General features: G+C 39.6%; 1 protein-coding gene across 3 annotated transcripts in view; it reads right to left on the bottom strand.

The window, feature by feature from the left end:
- Positions 1–8,334: 8,334 nt before the first annotated feature.
- Positions 8,335–20,328, bottom strand: part of FBXW7 (F-box and WD repeat domain containing 7) — a 172,808-nt gene continuing 160,814 nt past the window's right edge. For 2 of the 3 annotated variants that reach the window (XM_005148949.4, XM_005148950.4), the window contains 4 exons: positions 17,236–17,417; positions 15,978–16,203; positions 11,554–11,764; positions 8,335–10,414 (listed from right to left, as the gene is read on the bottom strand). In XM_005148949.4, coding sequence (XP_005149006.4) covers positions 10,146–10,414; positions 11,554–11,764; positions 15,978–16,203; positions 17,236–17,417 — 888 coding nt within the window. In that variant the 3' untranslated portion in view covers positions 8,335–10,145. The remainder of the gene's footprint in view (positions 10,415–11,553; positions 11,765–15,977; positions 16,204–17,235; positions 17,418–20,328) is intronic. The other variant, XM_034064549.1, reaches the window with a different exon arrangement.

Below are 20,328 nucleotides of genomic sequence, written 5' to 3'. Positions count from 1 at the left end.
GGTTTAGTGTGAGGTATTACTACTGTCACTTTATTTATTTTATGACTGAGATAACTTCTTCCTGTTTATCACACAGCTAAAAGAACAATTCTTCAATTCTCAGGCCTGTGGAACAGTGTTTTGTTTCACCTGACTTGCTTTTACCAAAAGCCAAAGTCATAGGAAGTATAATCTTTGCAGGCAATAGTCTGAACTTTTAGAGAACAGCCATGGAGAGACAGAGATCCTTTTATAGAGGGTCTGTTTGGTGTTTGGTGGCTATGGGCAGCCTAGAGGAAATGGTCAAGGGCTGGAGGTACATCTGCATGTGCTTGTTCTAGCTGGGTGTATGGGAAGAGGGCACTTCTGTGATGCAGAAAATTTAAGCCCTGATTTGTGTGCATATAAATAACTGGATTCAGGTATTAATTAGCTTCATTTGGAGAATTGCAAATTAAAGGAACTCATACCTTCCTGTCAGAACAATTTTGTCTGCCTTGTGCTGTCTAATAAATCAGGTTGCATAAAGGGAATATTGTGCGGGTTTTCCAAGAGCGAATCAGAATATTCTAATATTAAACCTGTGTGTTTCTTTTCTTCTCTGGTGCGCTCCTTATGTCTATGGAAGAGTTTCTGCTCCCTTTAATGGCAGTTTGAACTGCCTTTGTATGATATGTGGTGACTCTTGTTAGCTGTGTGGGGCATTAGTCTGGTTGTCAGTGGGGAAGGCTTCTTTACCTCAGGCATTTGAGATACAATGCTAGCCACATGTCGCGCTTTTTTGGACTTTGAACGTCTGTCTAATTCTAACTCATTTTCCCTGATCCAATGATCCTTCAGCCTGGAAAGGCTGGGCTGCAACACTCATCTGTCATCAGCTTTGTTCAAGCCGTGGGGAAGTAGGGTAGTTACTGTTCTGTTTGTAAAACAACAAGCAAGAGCAAAATTCTTGACTAGAATGAGCAAAACTAAAAACAGAACCATGAGGCAAATCCTGTTTATCTTTCTGACTGGGTAAATGCAGTCATACAGTCTATGTGGATGGTATACGCAGAGCTGGGGTGGGAATATGTTTACAAGGAGATCCTCTCACCTGCAGTTGTTAGTAGTATCATTAAGCTGAACTGAAACAAACAGGGAGATAAAAGATACTGGGGTTTAGGTTTGAGTTTTGGTGGTTTGGGTTGATGTTGTGTGGTTTTTGTTTATTTTTACTGCTTTTTGTTCTGCAAAGATGAGAATGTCTTATCTGTGGCTTTGTTTCTTTGGACATTTTGTGTCCTTAATAGTTGCTTATCTTTCTGAATTAACTTATGCTGGTTTAACACTGTGCAGAAACCAAGCATCAGAGAAGTGCTGGATGTCCCTGGCCTTTTTTCAATTATATAGAGATATATTGTGTCACTAGAAGAGTTAAATTTCACCAGTGCCAGTGTAGTATACCTGGTATGCAGTCACCTCATATGCTGGCTCTGCAGCCTTTATTGCTTATGCTGTCAGCGCATATTAAGAATTAGTGAGCAGTGCACACTAGATTGTTTTAGACACGGTTTATATTCTATTCCTAACATACCCTGACAGACTGTGCTATCCCAGCTGTGCCGTGTTGGTAGTACCAGAAGGAATATCAGCCACTGATGTTAAGTTTGGAACACAGGTTCATTTACAGCCTCAAATTCTTATTTATACTTCTACAGAGCTTTATGAAATCAGCGTCTGCTGGGATGATAACTTCTGTCCGGAGGTGAATCTGTCTAGAGGCTTGTTGCCAAAAGTAAATTCCAAATTCTGCACCGATTTAGCAAACCATGTATCACCCATGTTTTGTAATGAGGAATATTTTCAAACTTGCCTTTTTCCTAAGGAGCAAGAAAACTGTATTTTTAAAGAAAACACTATCTTTTTGCAGGCAGCATAAGAGAGAAGGCTTCTTCCTGCTTCCTGAATTAGGCAATGGTTTTTGCTCAGTTGTTTGTGAAATTGGTGGTAGACCAGTCTGTGCTTAGAGGGCCTGATCCTAGTGCTGTTAGACCATTTGGATCATTTGTGGCTGTGGATAGACTAACGTTAGATCTTTCATGTTCAAGCAGACAAATAAATTATTTTTTTCGGAGTGCTCTGTATTTGTTTCTCATCTGTCTTACATTTCTCTTGTATTTATAGAGTGATGTGAAAAAGGCTCCAGCTTGCCAACTCAGAGGGAAGAGAGAGAAGCTGGCTGTGACAGTTTCAAGTGGAGAAGTCTGCAAATAGGGAAAGATGGGGAGGATTAAAAAAAATGTGAAAAATAGGGACAGGATTGGTAAAACATGAAAAGAAAAACATAGGGAACAGGACAAAGGAGGAAATGAAACTGAAGGAGAAAGGAAACTGAAGTGTGAGTGTCAAAGAAAAGAGAAAATGAGGGAAGCAAATAGAGGAAAACAAAGATTATGTAGTTATCAAGTCTTTTTAAAATATGTAAAACCAGAAGTGTTTCAAGATGTGAATATGTATATATAGAAATGAATATGTAGTTTGAGCCTTTTAAAATACAGACTGTAATCTTAAATTTTTCAACTCAAATTGAAGACCTGTGGCTTAGTGGAGCCATATCCCGTTTAGTTATACTGACAGATGGACACATTAGTGATACCACACATAGAGCTTCCCTCTGTCTTACTGCTCCTGTGCCCTGGGTTGTCCCTATTCTGCTATATGGCCAACAGTGATAAATGGTGAGGTCTCAAGAGCTGGTTCTGCTGATAAATGACTGCGGGTGAACAGGTGAATGGACTGAACAGTTATCTGCTTTTGAAATGTAAAAATGCATGTGAGACTGAAGGGTGGAGACAAGTACCATCATGCTTACCACATTGTTCTGGATGAAACTGGGGTGTTTGAAGTGGGGCAGTAGTCAGCAGAATGGTAAAGACAGCATCCAGTACATGCCTAAAGCATGTGCTAAATAGGCAATAGAAACATCAACAGAAACAATCAAGAAACTTTTCCCCTGGGGACAACATCATAACACGTTTCTATAAAACTTGTTTGTTTGGGAAAATGTGTATGCTAGTTAATTGAAACATTCACTCCTGTCAAGTGAGAACTGACGGGAGGAACACCAAAACAGACAAATAGCAGCAAACTGTCTGCAGGCGCATTTTTGGAGCCCTGTCTAGTCTACAGCATTTAAGTTCTTCCTTTTTACCAACCTATAATGTGAAAATTTCAAACCAGCTATGAAATATATCAAGAACTTAAAAGCAAATAACAGTTTGAAAAGAGAGGGAAATGTGGTACTCAGATCTTCTGTGTATCAGGGTAAAGGAAACATGTTTTGTATTGTTTGTGTGTTTGCAAAGCTGTGGTATTATTAGAAATTAATCTCAAACTGAGGAGCTCAAAATAAAACTCCCTTTTAGGAACAGTTGTACTGCTCAGTTCACCACACTGATATTTATGGCCAACTAATCTAAATTTCTCTATTCCTTAGAAACCATCAGTCCTCTTGAAGGTGGGAAGCATCTTCCTACACTGTCAGATTTGAATATTTAATCTAGAGAGTGAACTTGAGTTGAAATGCAATTCCTTTGGCAATGGAAACTGCCTTTGAAGTTTTTGGATCCTTCTGCATTCCATGTTTCCTGTTTTAAATTGAAAGAACAAAGCACTCTGGAATAGTGCACTGTAAGCACCCTGTGAAACCTGCATGTCAGACATCTGGCCAGCTGACATGAGGAGCCAGACAGAAGGAGGAGGTCCAGGGGCATTTCATTCATCTTCCCATCAAACAACCTGCCTGAGGTAAGAGAAGTTCATGCGACTCAGAGCTAACACGATCGGTCGTATACTCAATTACAGGGCAGCCAGTCTAAAGGGTTCATTAAAGAAAGCTTACTCCTGTGCTTTGTTGGCCAAGATGATGAAATATCCCATACTAGCTGTTTTAGGACTTAAAACTATGATCTCTTGGACAGAAAAATCCCCAAATTCATTTCACCTCCCTTTCCTTTAATTCCGTAGGTCATTTCTCATCGAGCTCACATAGGCTTTCCTGTTTTTCACTGTCCATATAGATCATGACCTCTCTCAGCTTCTAGGCGACAAGATTCATGATCCTACTTAAAATGTGAAGCATCTTAGGATGTGCCTATTTTACAGGCTTGAAGAAACCCAGGCTGGATGAAGTTTGTGACATTTAAATCTTCATGTGTGAAAAAATAAATAATTAAAATCAACTTGAAACTCATTTCATTACACTGGGTCTAGAATATTATTTTCAGTCTAGACTGAGGGTGGAAATAATTTTAGCAATACTGATGATAAATGTGTCATACTGGGCTGAATCACGTCTTCTACCTTGGAACATTAAGTGTTAAGACTTGAGGTTGTGTTGTCCCTGTGCAGAAAGTGGCAAAAAGTACAGAATAGATTCCAGCAGAACAGAGATGCAGAAGACGAATCAGGCAGCTTATCTTTCATCAGAACTATTGCTGCCATGTAGGGTTGAACAAAATCAACTTGTGAGTAGGGATCAGGCAGTTGAAGTTGGATCTAAGCAAGGCAGAGGTAAGGATACAGGAGAGCTGGAGGATGCCTTTGGCCAAGTCTCAGTTGTCCTGTACAGCGAGTACACTTGGGTGCTGCCAGATCTTGAGTGGCAACCTCTGTGATTAATGATTTCTGCCATCTCTAGTTGGTGGGGAGAGTCTGTCCTAGCTTAGTTACGATTTTATAGGACTCATGTCCCATCCAGGCTGGAGCAATGCGGTGTACATGGGCTTAAAGCCATTGGTCCTTAGGCAGCTGCACTCACAGAATGCTGCAGCATTTCTCCTCATCAGTGTGTACTCATGGCAGCACAATGCACCATTTCTTTTCTCTGAAGTGCCGCTACAGCTGCTGGGCTGTTTGGCAATCTGAACAGGGAGCAGGAGCCTGTAGTAGCTGCTGACTTTTTGGTGACACCTGTTTTGTCAGACTATCTCAGAAGGGATCTGGAACAGTTTTTATGTTAAAACATCTATTGTATTTACAAACCTGCGCTGATGCTTGAAGAGGGGTTTGAAAAATTGTATATGTCATTTTTAGGTGAAGTTTGAAAAGCCTGGTATATATCATATAGATCATAGACTTCATGTATAATCTTAAACGTCATATATCATTGTAAAAGACGAAACATCACATAGCATGTGTATCTGAACACTGTCAGGGATCAAGGTTATAGATAAAATGGCAGGAGATGTGGAAAAATTCCCATTTTATTAAAGATTCATATAAAGATCATTATGGATATTGCCCTTCAAGTAACTAACAGTTGTTTGGTCAGAGTGACTCAGGTAATTACTGGCAAGTTTTGTTTGTTTTGTTATTAGAATCTGGTTCTTTCACCTACCTAATTATAGAATTCCATTATTTCTTTTTTGAATGATTCAGGTATTGACTTGCTGGTAGGAAATCTTGGCTAGACTGATGCTGAGAGGTATGTATTTCTTTTAAACTGGATTCCACAAGCCAATCAGAAGGAACATGTCCATAAGCATGCTGAAAGAGTTTTTCTCTGGCAAAACCTCTATAGCACTATCAGGCAGGTTCTGTTTTTCTGCTGCTATCTGGATGGGAGCTGAGTGCTGCTTATGAACCAGGAGCCAGGGGTGCTGTGGGAGAAGGTTTGTTGAAGGTTATGCTTGCACTAGCCCTTAGCGCTGTGCAGTAGAGACAGAGCTGTACTGCCAGTTTTGCTGGTCCTGAGGACCTAATGTCCACCTGCATGTATTTTTGAGGTGTTGGACTAGCTCTGGTTTGGTCCCACATGTTCATGCAGTGGTTCAAGTGCCTGGGGTGCACTCTTGGAGAGCTGCTTCTGATTTAGTTACACCCCAAAGGAATCCTGTCTCTGGGCTCCAGGGCAGCACTGTGCTCTACTGGGAGAGCTGCTGGTCTGAACTACAAATTGGCATAGACACAGCTGGCCTTTCTGAGTACCTAAATTGAGACCATAGGAACAGGCTCTTGAAGGCAGTGGCAACACTAGCTCTTACTTACTGTTAGCTAAAATCAAGGTCCACTAAGAATAATACTGATTAAAAAATTTCTTTTAATGTTGTTCACTTGGCTTCAGATACAGGAGAAAATGAGGAAGCTCTTTCTGCTTTCTGGGGCTAAATCAAGAATTAGAAAGGGGATCCATGTTAAAACAAGAGGGTAAGATGACAGAAACACCACCGCAGTTATCTCTCTGGGATAGCTGTGGTTATTTTGACATAGCTTACCATGACTAAGCCATTAGATGCAAGAAGTGCCTGTGCATTGAAAGCATAAAGCAGTAAGTCTTCTACTAGCATTATTGAATGTTTTATATTTAAAACACCACCACCCGCCTTAAAATCCAAATCTAATTAATTACACAAAAGGAAGATGCTTCCTGAACAGTCATGGTTGGAGCATGTGCTGCCAGAACGGACTTTGTCTGAAGTGAACTGTGTTAGGGTGAGTGCTTCAACATAAAGCAGGTAATAAGGAGATGGTAAAGTGAAAGTGCTTCAATAGTTTCTTACACATGATGTGTTTGCTATAGGCCCATTTTTGAAATGCCGTTACTTAAATGAATAGATGAACAAATTTGTGCTTATTGAGCTATGTTGCTGAGATGTCCCATCAGCAACATCAAATCCTACAAACCTAACCAGACTTCTCACAAAATAGAAGTCTGCAGAGTGCTACACCATTAACTTTGTGAAGTTATTTTACTGAAGGAGAAAAAAAGACTCCAAAATTACTTTTTTAAAAGTACTGTGTTGGGCTTTGTATTTAGTCTGTTGTATCTACACTTTGCAGCCACTGTTTTTTTCTTTTAACCTAAATCTGGGATGAAGGGAGCTGTATAGACGCTGTTTGCTTAGCAGGTTCAAGTTATTCTGCATGAATGTGAACTTAAGATAGTGCTGAAACTACACTAACAACGGGAAAACTTCTCAATTCTGGTTAAAGCATGTTTTGCTCCTGGTCATATTGGCTGCTTAAACACACCTTGAACTGATGTGGCTTTGTTAAGTTTTCTGTCATTTTTCTCCAGCGCAGTGTTACTCAGAAATCTCTCCTCCTGCAATGTCAGGCCAGCACCGTAGCTCTTTGAATACATGTTGTTGCAATTTCTACAAATCATGAAAGAGAATTACATAATCTTAAAAGCTACGGCTCTGCTCTCTGCATTCAGTTATTCGTAGTTTTACCCTTGTATTTCCATCCCCTCCCACCGTAAGTTCAGTGCAGCCTGACATACCTTCTGTCATCCGGCGGGCTGAGTCCTGGCCCATGTTCTCATCAGAACAATGTGACGTCCTGGCAATCCTTCACTGTCATTTTAGGAGAGGATTAGTTCTTGCATTGTTTTCACATAAATACTGAGCTGATCATAGCTTTTATTTGTCAGTGATCGCCGCATTTTTTTCCCCTTAAATGCCAATTCAGTGAACAGATTTTTATGATTTGTAGCTCCTCAGTCATCCTCTATGGCTTTTTAATCTCTAGGGCCAGATGGAAGCGTCATCCTTCAGCACTGCTTGTTTTGCATAACACTGGGATTGGAGCTACATTTGAATAGCACATAGTCATAGATGTGGAAGTATATAAATATTTGGCTTTTCTATCCATGTATTTTCTCTTCTAATGTTTTGGTTTGGTTTTCTTCAATGCAAGTTTTCTACAGGGAAAACTGTGACAAACAAGTAAATATTCTGCCCTGACAGAAGAGTCTTACACAGGAAAAAATGGTGATTTTGGTCAAGGAGATTTGAGAGAAAATGACACTCAAGTGGTAAGTTTCTAAGACAGCTGATGATTTGACTTACCTTGGTTACAGGGCACTGATAACACTGCTGTAGGACTGATCCAGAATGATGTGGGGTTTTTTTTACTTCTTCTTCAGAAGCTTTATTTTAAGCTCTCCTACAACCTGAACTTTGATTTTAGTTGTATTTATGGATTTGTTCTCTGCTGTCAGACTGCAATCAATTGATTGAAATCCATAAATAATAAACATCAAGTTTCAATTTAATGCAGTAACAAGATGCTATCGGAAGAAGTTTTACGTACTTGAACAGCTTTTTATAGCCAAATCCTGACACGTTCTTAACGATAGGAAGCTAATGGCTTTCCCGCATGTTTGTGAAGCCCATGTGACAAATCCTACACGGTAATTGAAGGAGAGGACACTCGCACACCTGTTTGTGGAAGGGTTACATAAAAAGTCCTGCGACATATTTTAGCATCTACCAGTAAGCTGAGCAACTTGACCTGCTTTACCCTTCGCAGGAGAGATGATATTGAATTAACAACGAGGAGAATGGAGGGGGGAGAAAAAAAAAGACATACTAACATGAAAAAACACATTTTATTGCACTTAAGTTATAAGAAAATAAAATTTCTAAGTGAATCAAACCATAGACACAATCCCTTTAAAGGTTGTTTTCCTCCATCATGTCAGGTTGTTACATAACTAAAATTAACCAACTGGAATCTGATTGTTTTAAATCAGACTATAAATAAAACAAAAACAAAACAAAAAAAAGGAGGAAAAAAAAGATCGCCTAGGATACAGTGTTAAACCACTTTCACAGTTCAGCTTGAGTTGTGGCTCTTGGAGAATGAGGCAAACCATTTGACTCTTTCGTTTCTCATTTCGTTTGCATGTGACATCTTTACAAAAACATGAAGTTTTTGCTCTGTCAGTTCCTCCCAGCAATAACTGTAACAGTTGTTTCTTTTTTTTCTCAAATACTGTAAAACACTAAGACTGACCAGCAACTTTATTTCCATTTTTGTATTTTATCCTATTTTTTAAAAATTTTGTCAGTTTTTTTTTTACTGTATGTTCATTCCATTCACCACAGCCCTCACAAAGAAAAATTTCCCCACAGAACAGGCTGCAATAGCTTTGTTCTAAGGAATGTGTTTTTAATTTTTGCCCAGAAAAAAGAAAATAAGCTTTGCACACACACTCAATTCTTTATTTGCAGGCAAACTTCACTCTTAATTGTCTGAAACTCTTCCACTCTCAGCCTCTTAGAGGCACAGTTGGCTCAAGTTTCAGTGGCAAAAAGTCTTTTTCTGTAACCAAACTAGAGCAAATTTGGAATTCAGTCTGGGACTAAAACGTCACAGCAGAAACAAAAATAAAAAAAAATAATTTGCTTTTCTTTCTTTCATTTAGCAGCATAAATAAGTTTGGCCACTGGGAATACAGTACAGGGGTGGGACAACAATCCCATAATTGAAGACCTACTTCTAGCACCAGCATTGCGAATTAAATCCATCAGAGGACTCTCAAAACCCAGGACAACTTGCCACCTCAGAGCAACTTATGTGTTGAAGAGTGTAGATGGAAGCAACAGTAAATAGATTAAACAGAGGCTAATACTGTGATTGACATTGGCAATGGTTGGCAAAATAAGGGAAAAAAAAAAGAGGAATCAAAGGAAACAAAAGAAAAAGCTCTGATAAAACTGTACAAAACAATTCACAGTAATATTTTAGCTTTTCCACACCAGGAATGGACTCTTTGTTTTTGTTTTGTTTCACTGCAGATGCTCTCTAGTTTTTGAAAGTCAACCAGTGACTGCTCGTCGAGGTTGGAAGGGACCTCTGGAGGTTGTCCGGTCCAACCCCCTGCTCAGGGCAGGGCTAAAGGACAGCGTGTTGCTCAGAGGGGCTGCCGGGACCCAGGGTGGCCCAGGGGGGCACGAGCAGGCTCGCCTGTGCAGCTTCTTTCGAGATCTTTGTGGTAAAATAACCTTTTAATAAGAACTGTAACAATATTTTTTTCACCTCCAAACTGCTCAAGGAGCAGATGGAGGAAAGTAAAGAAATAATTGCACCTGGTTTCATTTCAAAAGTCGCATTTTTGCAAAGCTGCCCCGGTCAAAAGTGTAACCTTTTTATGTGACGAGACAGCAAATGCCTCTCTTGTCAGTTAGAGTTTGTCATCTTTGTCTTCTCCTTCGTAGTCTGTAGGTCTTTAGGATCTGCTGCCCCAAGGCAACATCCTGCACCACCAAGGACAAGGGATATTTTTTTCTTTTTTTTTCTTTTTTCCTTTTTTTTTCTTTTTTTTTTTTTTTTTTTTTCCAGGGGGAGGGACAGGAGAACATCGTCTGCACGTTTGGACAAATTCATCTTTCTGCCCTTCACTTCATATCCACGTCAAAGTCCAACACCAGCAGCTTTGTTTCCTCAGTCCCATTGCGGCTCCCAACCGCACACACCAGCTTTGTGTTAGAAGCTCTGATCCGCCACACGACGCCTCCACTTCCCCCGCTCTCCAATGTGACTAGATTTCGGATAAATTCACCCGTTTTCAAGTCCCAGAGTTTTACAGTCCCATCATCTGAGCTGGTAATTACAAAGTTCTTGTTGAACTGTAAACAGGTCACAGCACTCTGATGCTTGTTGGGACCTGTAACGGTAAAACAAAACATTTTCATGTATAATTAGCAAGCAAGGTCAGACAGCACTGCCTATAGAATAAATACCTAGCTATTTGCATACAGCTGTTTCTATCTATTAGATGTGCTAACTCAATTTTTGTGCATCTAGAGGTACAGAAGCCTTGCTATGCTTTAAATAAGTGAATGCAGGTATAGAAAAGTTGCCCAGGATTTCCTTCTTTGTTACAGTGATCTCATTGTGTTGTGTACAAGCAGGAGGGCAAGCGTGCACTTGGACGATGATGAAAATGAACTTAACCATCCATAATGAGGTGACTGCTGTAAGCGTTTGTCTCCAAGTCCCTCTGAAGTGTTACTACGAGATTATCAGTAAATATTGACAGTTATATATCGACATATAGACTGTTAAATCAGCAGAATCTGCTTTACAGGGAAATTTAATTTTCTGTTTCAACCAGCAATGCTGCATATGGTATATGGGAATGATATAAGGACCTTTTTTGTGGGGAGCAACAAACCAGTGTGTTCACGTTCATGATGCCTGAGTGGCAACTGTCAAAATAGCAACAATAATCTTTCTTCTTTACTGAAATAAAGAAAACATCTTCCACTCATTTGATTTATTGCAACAGACAGTGTACTTTGCCTCCCGATTCAATTAATCAGTGAGCTTTGAAAAATCCAAGTGACCCCTAAATAAATACGATGACTGTTTTGAGATGTCACTTCCTACATATTTCTGTGGCTTATTAGGCTAATACACCCATAGCAAATTGCTATCAGTCCAGACCATCTGCCTTTCATAATAGGCAAGTGATCTGAATAGATTAAATTAAATACATTTTGTTCTTCTAATTCAGGGGAAGCTTATACTGCTGTCATCAGAAAAATATCTAAGATATAAGTGGTCTGTGCTTGTTTATTTGTATGTAATTATTTTCAAGTTGTTTTTTTTTTATAGAGAATCTGCAGCATAGATTACTGCAGACAGCTTGACTGAAGGCCAGGTTTGATGAAGCCTTGGGTGACATGGGTTAGTGTGAGGTGTCCCTGCCCATGGCAGGGGGGTTGGAACTAGATGATCTTAAGGTCCTTTCCAACCCTAACTATTCTATGATTCTATGACATGAAGGTAGTTTAGGCTCACCTTGCAATGTCTGTAAACATTGTCCTGTTTTAATGTCCCAGATTTTGACTGTAGAATCGGCATTCCCAGACACGAGTATATTGTCCTTGAGTTCCATTCCACTTGTGAGAGACTGGTGGCCTGTTAGCGTGTGAATGCAGTTGCCCGTCTCCACATCCCAAACTCGGATGGAAGTATCAAGAGATCCACTCACAACATGGGTACCATCAAACTACAAGAAAGGTAAATCTATTACAAACAATTACATTAGGATCTTACAAAGAAGGTTATTAAGCATTTAACTCACTAAGTGCAACATTAGATACTATATATACACTATGGAAACTGAAGGATAATGTAAGAATTCAGGCTAAGTAGTTAGGTATCAGAGCAGGTGTTTAATGGTCAGTGTGATTTCCTGTAATAGACATGGGCTATTGTGGTACCCAGTTGGAGGAGAAAACTCTGAACCACTGGTCTTTTAGCTGTAATACAACTCCTTTAAGCACAACAGAATCCTGACTGGACCACAGCATACAACAGTAAGAGAATGTAGTTTTCCTAATAAAGATATTAACAAGCCAAAACTGCTTTCCACAAATAAGAGGGACTTTAAGCTGGAGAAGGGCAAAAGCATTAATGCAGGATCATCTACAGAAAAGCAGAAGTGTAGGAAAGTAGAAGGAATATAATTGAAAAATGCTGAGTTTAGCCATTTTATAATCATAATTGTGTGCAGTAAGGAACTTTAACTTCCAAATCATTGTAAGAAAAGGCAAACAGGCCAATGTGGGTGTCCAAATACTTGGATTTTTCTGAGCATGTAGTATATATAAAATAATGTAGAATGTGAACTTGTAGAGAAATCAGCTAAGAGATGAGAGACACTTTTGACCAAGAGGACTGAACATGCAGAGAATACAAAGGTGGAAAGTAACTTGAGTGATTGTGACAATAACATAAGAGTCCAGAATTCTCAAAGAAGGAAAAGAGCAGTAGAATAAAACCAGTGGGCTTCAAGGAGGAATACTTCAATAAATTGAGACTTCCTTCCCATGAGGTTTTTATCTATATTCTCTGAGGGGAAGAAGAGTTCAGGAGAGTTGGCACTTCTTAAAGACACAAACTATCCTTGTGTGAAGGGAAGATAGGAAATGTAGTAAATTACCAAGACCCACTTGGCTAAAGCACAAGGAATTGTACAAAAAGTAGAAAGTAGATCAATAGATGTGTTTAAAAGAGCACACTGGGACAAAATCAGAAAGGCAGGGCATAAACCAAGATAAAACTAGCAAAAGCTGCTTTACTATTCTGTAGATAAAACCAAACCAAAACCAAACAAGAGGACAGCCAAAATAAAAAATAGCTCACTTATGCTCAGTGGGAAGGAAACAGCACGTGAGGCCAGCTATTTGACTTGTTTTTTGCTTCAGTCCTCAGCCATCTGAGTGTAGGCTCACAGCCTTGACACCACTGACAACTGAGTACAAGCTTTTGCTAGAATGGGGAAAAAAAATCCACATAAGGCAAGTTGTTTTAAGACAATCTCAGAGACATCTGCTGCTATCTTTGAGAACCCATGGAAAACAGACAAGTTTCAGATGGCAAATACAGTTCCTTTCTTTATTGAAGGAGATGATGATGGGAGATGGGAAATTATGGATCGGTCAGCCTAAGCTCAATTTTCACAAGGAACTAACAAATTGATCTGGTTGCAAGCCCTTAGCAATGCAGTAAGTAGCAGCAAACATAGATTTGTGGGGAAATGATCTTAACCAGTATGATTTATTTTTTTCTGTGGCAGAGTAAAAAAGCCATGTGAAATGGCTGATGTCTTGGCTGTATTTTCAGAAAGAGGCAGGCAGATCTGAGGCAGGGATACTATCCTGCTCAGAACTTTGTTCACAGCATTATTAGAGATAGCAGAAAGAGTTGCAGGTGGGCTCTGGCATTTAGTATTTTCATTAGGATTTGGGTGACATTTGAAAGAGTAGAACTGACCCAAAGCAAAGAGTGTAAGAGTCAAGAGAAAACTGTGAGGATCTCAGCTTGGCAGGGTATGAATGTACAGCTGCAGCCCAGGAGAATGGAGGCTGGGCAGGAGCCTTTGTTGTAACGAGGGCAATATGACACGCGTAGGCCAGGTGGACTGACTGGTATCTAATAATGGCAGAGAAAGAACCCAGTTAAGGGAACTAAACTATCTGAGACTGCTTCTTTTTATAAGACCTGCAGAAAACTCCCATCTTGGACCTTGACGGTCAAAAATGGTTGAGCATGGCACCAGTGTTCCAAAGAATGCAGAGAGCAACTGGCACACACACAGACTGCTTATCTGCTGCATGCACTGCATTTCTGGTGAAAATAAACCAAAAAAAAGACACTTTGGTATCTGAAATAGGGGTATGCTATGTAAGGCACATAAAATAATTTTTTCGCTTCTAGTATGTGTTGGTAAGACTTTGGCTGGAATTTTGCATCCTGTTTTGAGTACCCTGAGTTCAGATAAAAGGATGAGGAGTGTTAAGCAGCCCAGCAGACTCACTGGGTGGAAGCACTAGAGAATGTTCTTCTCCCCTAAATGGAACTAAACCAGATTTATGTAACATTCTGAATTCTTTCCCCTTTCCCTTGCAAATTAATTGTATTCCATGTACATAAGGTATTCGGAAAAGGGCTTTAAGGCTGGGCATCAAGACAAACTTTGTCTGATACTACCACAGTCAAACAGAGAACTGTTTGGATCAGTGGCTGAGCTGTATCTATGAACCCAGAGAGTCTGGGGGTTACTTCAAAGGCAGCTAAGGAAGAGTAAGAAAACACAATGCGGTCAGTAGTCTTCAACCTCTGTGCAAGGAGCTCTGGAAAATGGTAGGGGGTGTACAGTTGGGGAAATACTGAGGTGTAACAGAACCTGCCATTGCACAGGGCCAGGGAGGACAGGCTGGTTATTCAGCCTGTTCATTCTATTTATGGGAGTTATGATGTTTGGGGCTATTCAGGCCAAAGGGCAGGGGCTCACCCTGCGATTTTAAAGAGTCTTTCTGTCCTTAAAACTGAAAGCACCTGCAGCCTCTTGCCCCTCTCCAATTTGTTTCAGAATGCCAAGCATGAACTGTATGACTGTGTAACATAACCCAATTATTTGATCCGTTATTGCTAGAGTATCAGAGCAAGATATGAATATTCATAAGGCAAAACGAGCCACTGGTGAAGATAAGGCAGAATGACATAAACTGTTCCCAAACTGCCCTAGCTGAAACACAACCTTTGGAATACTTTTAAGAGATAGGTAGGTAGTACAGCATTTTTAACTTGCTTGCTGCTTGTCTACAGAGTACTCCTCAGCATATGAATGTAAGAGAATTGCTGGAGATGTTTGATAAATTTTACTACATATTTAGAGAAAGGAAACCAATTATGTATTTTGTTCATATTTTATCTATGATGGTGAGATACACCTTATGAAAGACAAACTTTATGAAAAATGTCTCCAGCACCACGCTTCACTTTCTGAGCCACAGACTAGTTACATGCTGAATGCAATTTCCCCATTTTGAACTGTCTTTGTTGATTTGTTTTTCAAGTCCTGCCAGATTGTGGTGAGAACAGGCACAAGCATGAAATTAATTTCTTTCGCCTTTCAACGCCTGGAAGTGATGCTCTGACTCTATGAATGAGCAAGACAACCCTTTGGGTTAGTAAAGGTAAGGAAAGTCTACATGAGGGCTCTGTGCATCTTTGCCAGCTTTGTTCTGATGAGCAGTCTGGGTGAGTGGAAGGCAATAGAGCCATGCCACAGAGCACTACCACAATAACCGACATCTACAGTAATATGTCGCTGTTGACAAAGCCTCACAGTTGTAGATCTGGCCTCTACTCAGAGAAGAGGAATTAGAAGGCTGGAGATTTAAACTGGAACATTAAAATTTTAGGTTCAGTCTTACTGTGAATTATAGCTTGGAACTGGAAGATGGGACTACAAAATAAGGATAAACAGATCTGCATAATTCAGAACATTAATCCAATGACGGTTTTGGCACATTTTCAGTTACTGTATCATCTGATTTATTTAAAACAGTAAGTTTAGAATTTCTTTGGGGAAAGCAAAAACCATAGCTCCAAAACACACGCAGGATTTTAAAAAATACCCAACCAAACAACCCAGCAACCACAAAACTATTTAATTTGCTGGTACAGAGATTTGGGCTTTATTGTACTGGGTGCTTTAGAAAATGCTCCTCTGAAAAAAAGTATCTGTTTCTAAATAAAGACAACAAATAACTGCTGTAACAAAATGAAAGAGGGCACTATCGCAGATGCCTCTGTGTTCTTGTGGCTTGTGTCATTCTGGAGTAGGTACCCACAACTTAATAAACAAGGTGAAATAAACTGACTTCAAATGTTACTTAAGGAAACTAAAGCAGCAGATGAAAATCACATACCTGTAATGAGTAGACTCTGTTAGTATGCCCTTGCAGTGTGTGCAGACAGGTCTCTGTCTCTGGATCCCACACTTTGACCATAAAATCATATGCACCACTTACAACCCTTCTGCCATCATACTGAACGCACCGAACTGCAGCTACGTGGCCCATCAGAACGTGTAAACACTGGCCCGTCTCTATGTCCCAGACTCTCAGGGTAGCATCTCGAGACCCACTGACCACTCTGAAGGAACAAGAAAACCCCTCCTGTACTTAGCATTGGACATAAAAGTATTACAATAAGTCAGTTACGTGTTTTATTTTGAGACGTGAGATAGCATTAGTCCACTACCCACCAAAGATCCAGTCTGGCATTTTATTAGGGTCAAAAATTACTTCAGGGTTTTTTCCTTCTGCACTTTGCTCACCTCCTCAGGATCTATTTGATATAATTAGCAATCAGTATTTAAAAAGGCATTTAATTCCTGAACAGCAAAATGATGATGCCATGAGAAATTATGTGGGCTCTTGTATCTGTCTGTGAAAGCTTATGAATATGCTGAGCTCCAGTCAGTGCTAGGAGCATTCTGTTTTAAAGACTAAGTTAACTAATTATAACAATTAAACAAGATCTTCAGAAGTTTCAGTAAAGTAACAGTTATTCTGCTTGATTCTTTTCAGTTTAAACTTTTTAAGGCTTCTTTTTAGGCAAGTATTAATGGAACTGATAAAGATAAAACTTCATCCTTCTTTGACAAAGAAGGAAAGCAACCAACAGGCACTCTGTCAGCAGCTCCGTACCACAGCCAAGTAAAGGAGTTTTGCCAGCAGTCGCTGCCTGGATCAAGACATGGTTTACTATTGCAGGAATTATGATATAATCAGCTAAAATGTACAGAAAAGACTGCAGTGACAATACTTAAACAGTCATTCTGTAAAATGAGTACAAGTTTGGGGCACTGACAAAAAGGGGAAATTATTTAGAGTGTGGGAGACTGGTTCACAGCGTAACAAAGAACTAGTTTTGAAATAACACAGAATGTGACTTTTATAAAGTACATAACTCAATTTCTGTTCTTTAATTAGCACTCTTGTGCTTTTGCTCCTGTTAATCATCTCCTCCCTTGTGTTATTTATGTAGTATAGTTTGAATGGTTCACCTGGTTTGTATTTCACCCCATCTTGGATGAGCTACCCAAGTTTAACAAGCATTTGCTGTGAACACAAGTGTAAATTATATGCTGAACAGTGACTGTAGCATTGGACAAAGCCTTACCTTTTCTCATGAAGATGCATGCAGCGCACAGTGGAGGTGTGTCCGTATAAGGTGTGTATGCATTCTCCAGTCTCAGCATTCCAGACTTTCAGCGTTCTGTCTGTAGATCCACTGATGATGATATTGTCCCTCATCTGTGATGACCATACTCCGCCTGTGTGCCCAACCAGCGTTCTCAAACACTGAAAAGAGATATTATGCTTAGTTACCCTTTTTGACAAGAGTTGAATGGAAACTTAAGAAAAAGCAGTCTAGGAGGTAACAGCAGTCTCTCATAGCAAGAGCCAAAAGAACCCCTGGAGACTGCTTTGTGACTGAACAAAAAAAATCCTACCTTTTATAAATACTCATCAAATTTCTCTCTGTGTTGTCAGTACTTCGACTAGAAGGAATTTTCCCTATAATTTTCCCCTTGATTAACTAAACTGTCTTCCCAAATTTCTCAACACAGGGCATGTTTTACAGCCCTGAGTCATTTTCCTGGCATTCTTCTGAGTCACTGCAGGTTTTCTAATAGCTTTTTGAAGCATAAGCATTACAACTGGAGAGAGCATTCACCTTGTAGTTTTACCACCCATCCATAAACCATATACTTACTGTGTTTTTCTGTTTAGCTGAGAAACATGGCATTCTATAACCCTTAGCTGCAGCATCAATACTGCCAAGTCCTGTTTCAGACCTTTTTCAGACTTTACTTTTGGCCTGGAGAGAATCCCACACGACTTGAGCACAGCCTACCTCCTTTGATGTATGACACGATTTCTCACCACGCACAGACAGTGTTTGCTCACACCTACTTCTAGAAAACCTCCGTCACTCTGGAACAATGACTTGTCTCCATGTCTCAGCCTGTATTGCTCACAAGTCATGACTCTATATGCTCTCGCACCAGGCTGCAATAAGTGCTAATTAGCACAGACAAGAAGAGATCCTTGCAAGACCCCTCTAGAAAGCTACTCCATGAAGATTCTGCATTTAAATTAACAACATGAGCTCTATAATTACTCACTTTCTAACCCACTTAAGTATGTGCCATGCTGATTTTTGCATTGTTCTATTTTCTTCAATCTGTCATGGGGATACAGTCTTGCAGTGTACATAGCCATCTACTGCTACACTATGATTTTTATCACTCAAACCTGTAACTACATGAGAAAAGAGGTCAAGACGGTTTGATGATCTCTTTTTCTGTAATCTAATGCTAAGTGGTATTAATTGCTGTGGCCTCCCTTTAACTGTTAGTTGACTCCTCTTGACGTAGTCCAGTATATTTTTATCTGAGATAATGTATCCTAAATACCCCATCTTTCAGTCACTGACATATTTCAGCTTTCTGCCATCCTTTGGATCTTCTCCTCATGCTCACACCTCTTGAAAAAACACCAATTTTGCCCCACAAGTAACTTCACAAAAAATTATGGAATTCAGACTATCTGGATCTACTGTACTATGCAAAACTGTAACTCTGGTAGCTGTTGCTTAACATCCTTGTGAGTTCGTGCTGAAATGACGTGTTCTATTATCATTGCATGCTGTATTTCCATCACATGAAGCTTCTCCCAAAATAAATATTTTTCTGCATCAGTGATAGTATACTAATTTCTGTAGTTAATATCCTGTTCTAACATCCTTGAAAATGCCTTACTCTTTTGCTATACATAGATTTCCTGGTCCTTAACATTTTTACCAGTCTTCTGCAATTCCTGGCTCTAGCTTAATTCACTGCTATCAAATCCATCTTGCTCAGTTCATAGCTGTTATTCACTTTTACAGCTCCTGGATTTTTTTAAATCTCATCCGATTTGCTCATATTTTAAGAAATCATCCTTCAGCAAGAACACAGAATCCTTATTTTGGGCTTTACATCTGTCAAGGGAATTATTTAGTCGTGTTTATTTGCACAAACCAACCTTTAGGGTTTTTTGTTTTATTAATTCTTCAGCACCAGTAAGCACAAGGGCTGATACAGCATTCTTCCATCCCTCATATACAACTTCTGGTTCTCTTAAAAGTTTGGGGTAAATGCTCACACTAGGATTTGTAATTACTTTCACTAAATTACTGAACAGGAATTGTGAAGTCATGCTACTATGATCAGTGTGATTTATTTAAAGGAACATTTTGCTTTTGAGAGGGTGTTGTGTAAAAAGAAGTGTTTTTCAGTTGGGTTTAAGCTGCCTTTTTCAATTAAAAAATGTAAATTTCAGTAGGGGTTCCTTCATTAGACAAGTTTGTTGTAGGGAAGCCAGCAGAGGCAGGGTGAGCCTGCCCATGGCTTTTAATTTTATTCTTCTCCACAACAGTATTTACAGTCCTGTCAAGGATCTTCTAGGCATGCAAAGACAAGTGCTTAACATATTCAGCTTCCAACGTTATAAAGTGGATACCTTTTACATCTTAAACATGTTATATCCTCAATAGCTGTCCTGTTGTTCCCCTAACTATAGCATTAAAACAAAGCTAAGTACATACAATACTAGTCCAGAGAGAAAAAGCACTGTTTCCCGGAGGCCTTTTCTGTATCCTTGGAGCACGGTCAGGCAGTCACCTTAAACCGAAAATTCTGTGTGCTGAGTAGCTGACTGCAATGTTCTAACATGAGTGAAATGTTCAGTACTGTCTTTTTGATTGCACATATTGTTTTGCTTCCCTGAGCCAAAATTAAATTATTGAAGCTTATTAAATTCCTGCCTGAGCTGGATCTAATTTAATAGGAAATATTTAAACCTAAAGCAAGTTACTATTTTTTTTTGGTGGCTCAGCAATATAGTAGCTCAGAAAGAAAAATACAAACTCTGTGTTTGAAATCAGAGCCAGTAAGTTGAACACCCCATTTCAGTCACTTGAAAACAACAGAAAGCATGCTGGAAGACAAGTAAGAAAGGGAGATCCGGAAGGGGAAAAGCAAGCTAAATTAAGCTTTAAAGGAGATGAAGTAACGTATCTGTCGGAATTCTTTAGAATCCATGTCACAAACGACTCGGCAAGAATAGCAGAATTGCCAGGAGAACAAGGATCTATGCCAACAGTAACATGAGCAGCATTGCAATTTCACATCAAGGTGACTTTTTTCAAACTAGACTATTTCTGTGT

This window comes from Melopsittacus undulatus, chromosome 7 (genome assembly GCF_012275295.1).
Source record: "Melopsittacus undulatus isolate bMelUnd1 chromosome 7, bMelUnd1.mat.Z, whole genome shotgun sequence".
Taxonomy (NCBI): Eukaryota; Metazoa; Chordata; class Aves; order Psittaciformes; family Psittaculidae; genus Melopsittacus; species Melopsittacus undulatus.
Note: the sequence above shows the minus strand (reverse complement) of the source record. Positions and strands in the feature narration are given on the sequence as shown.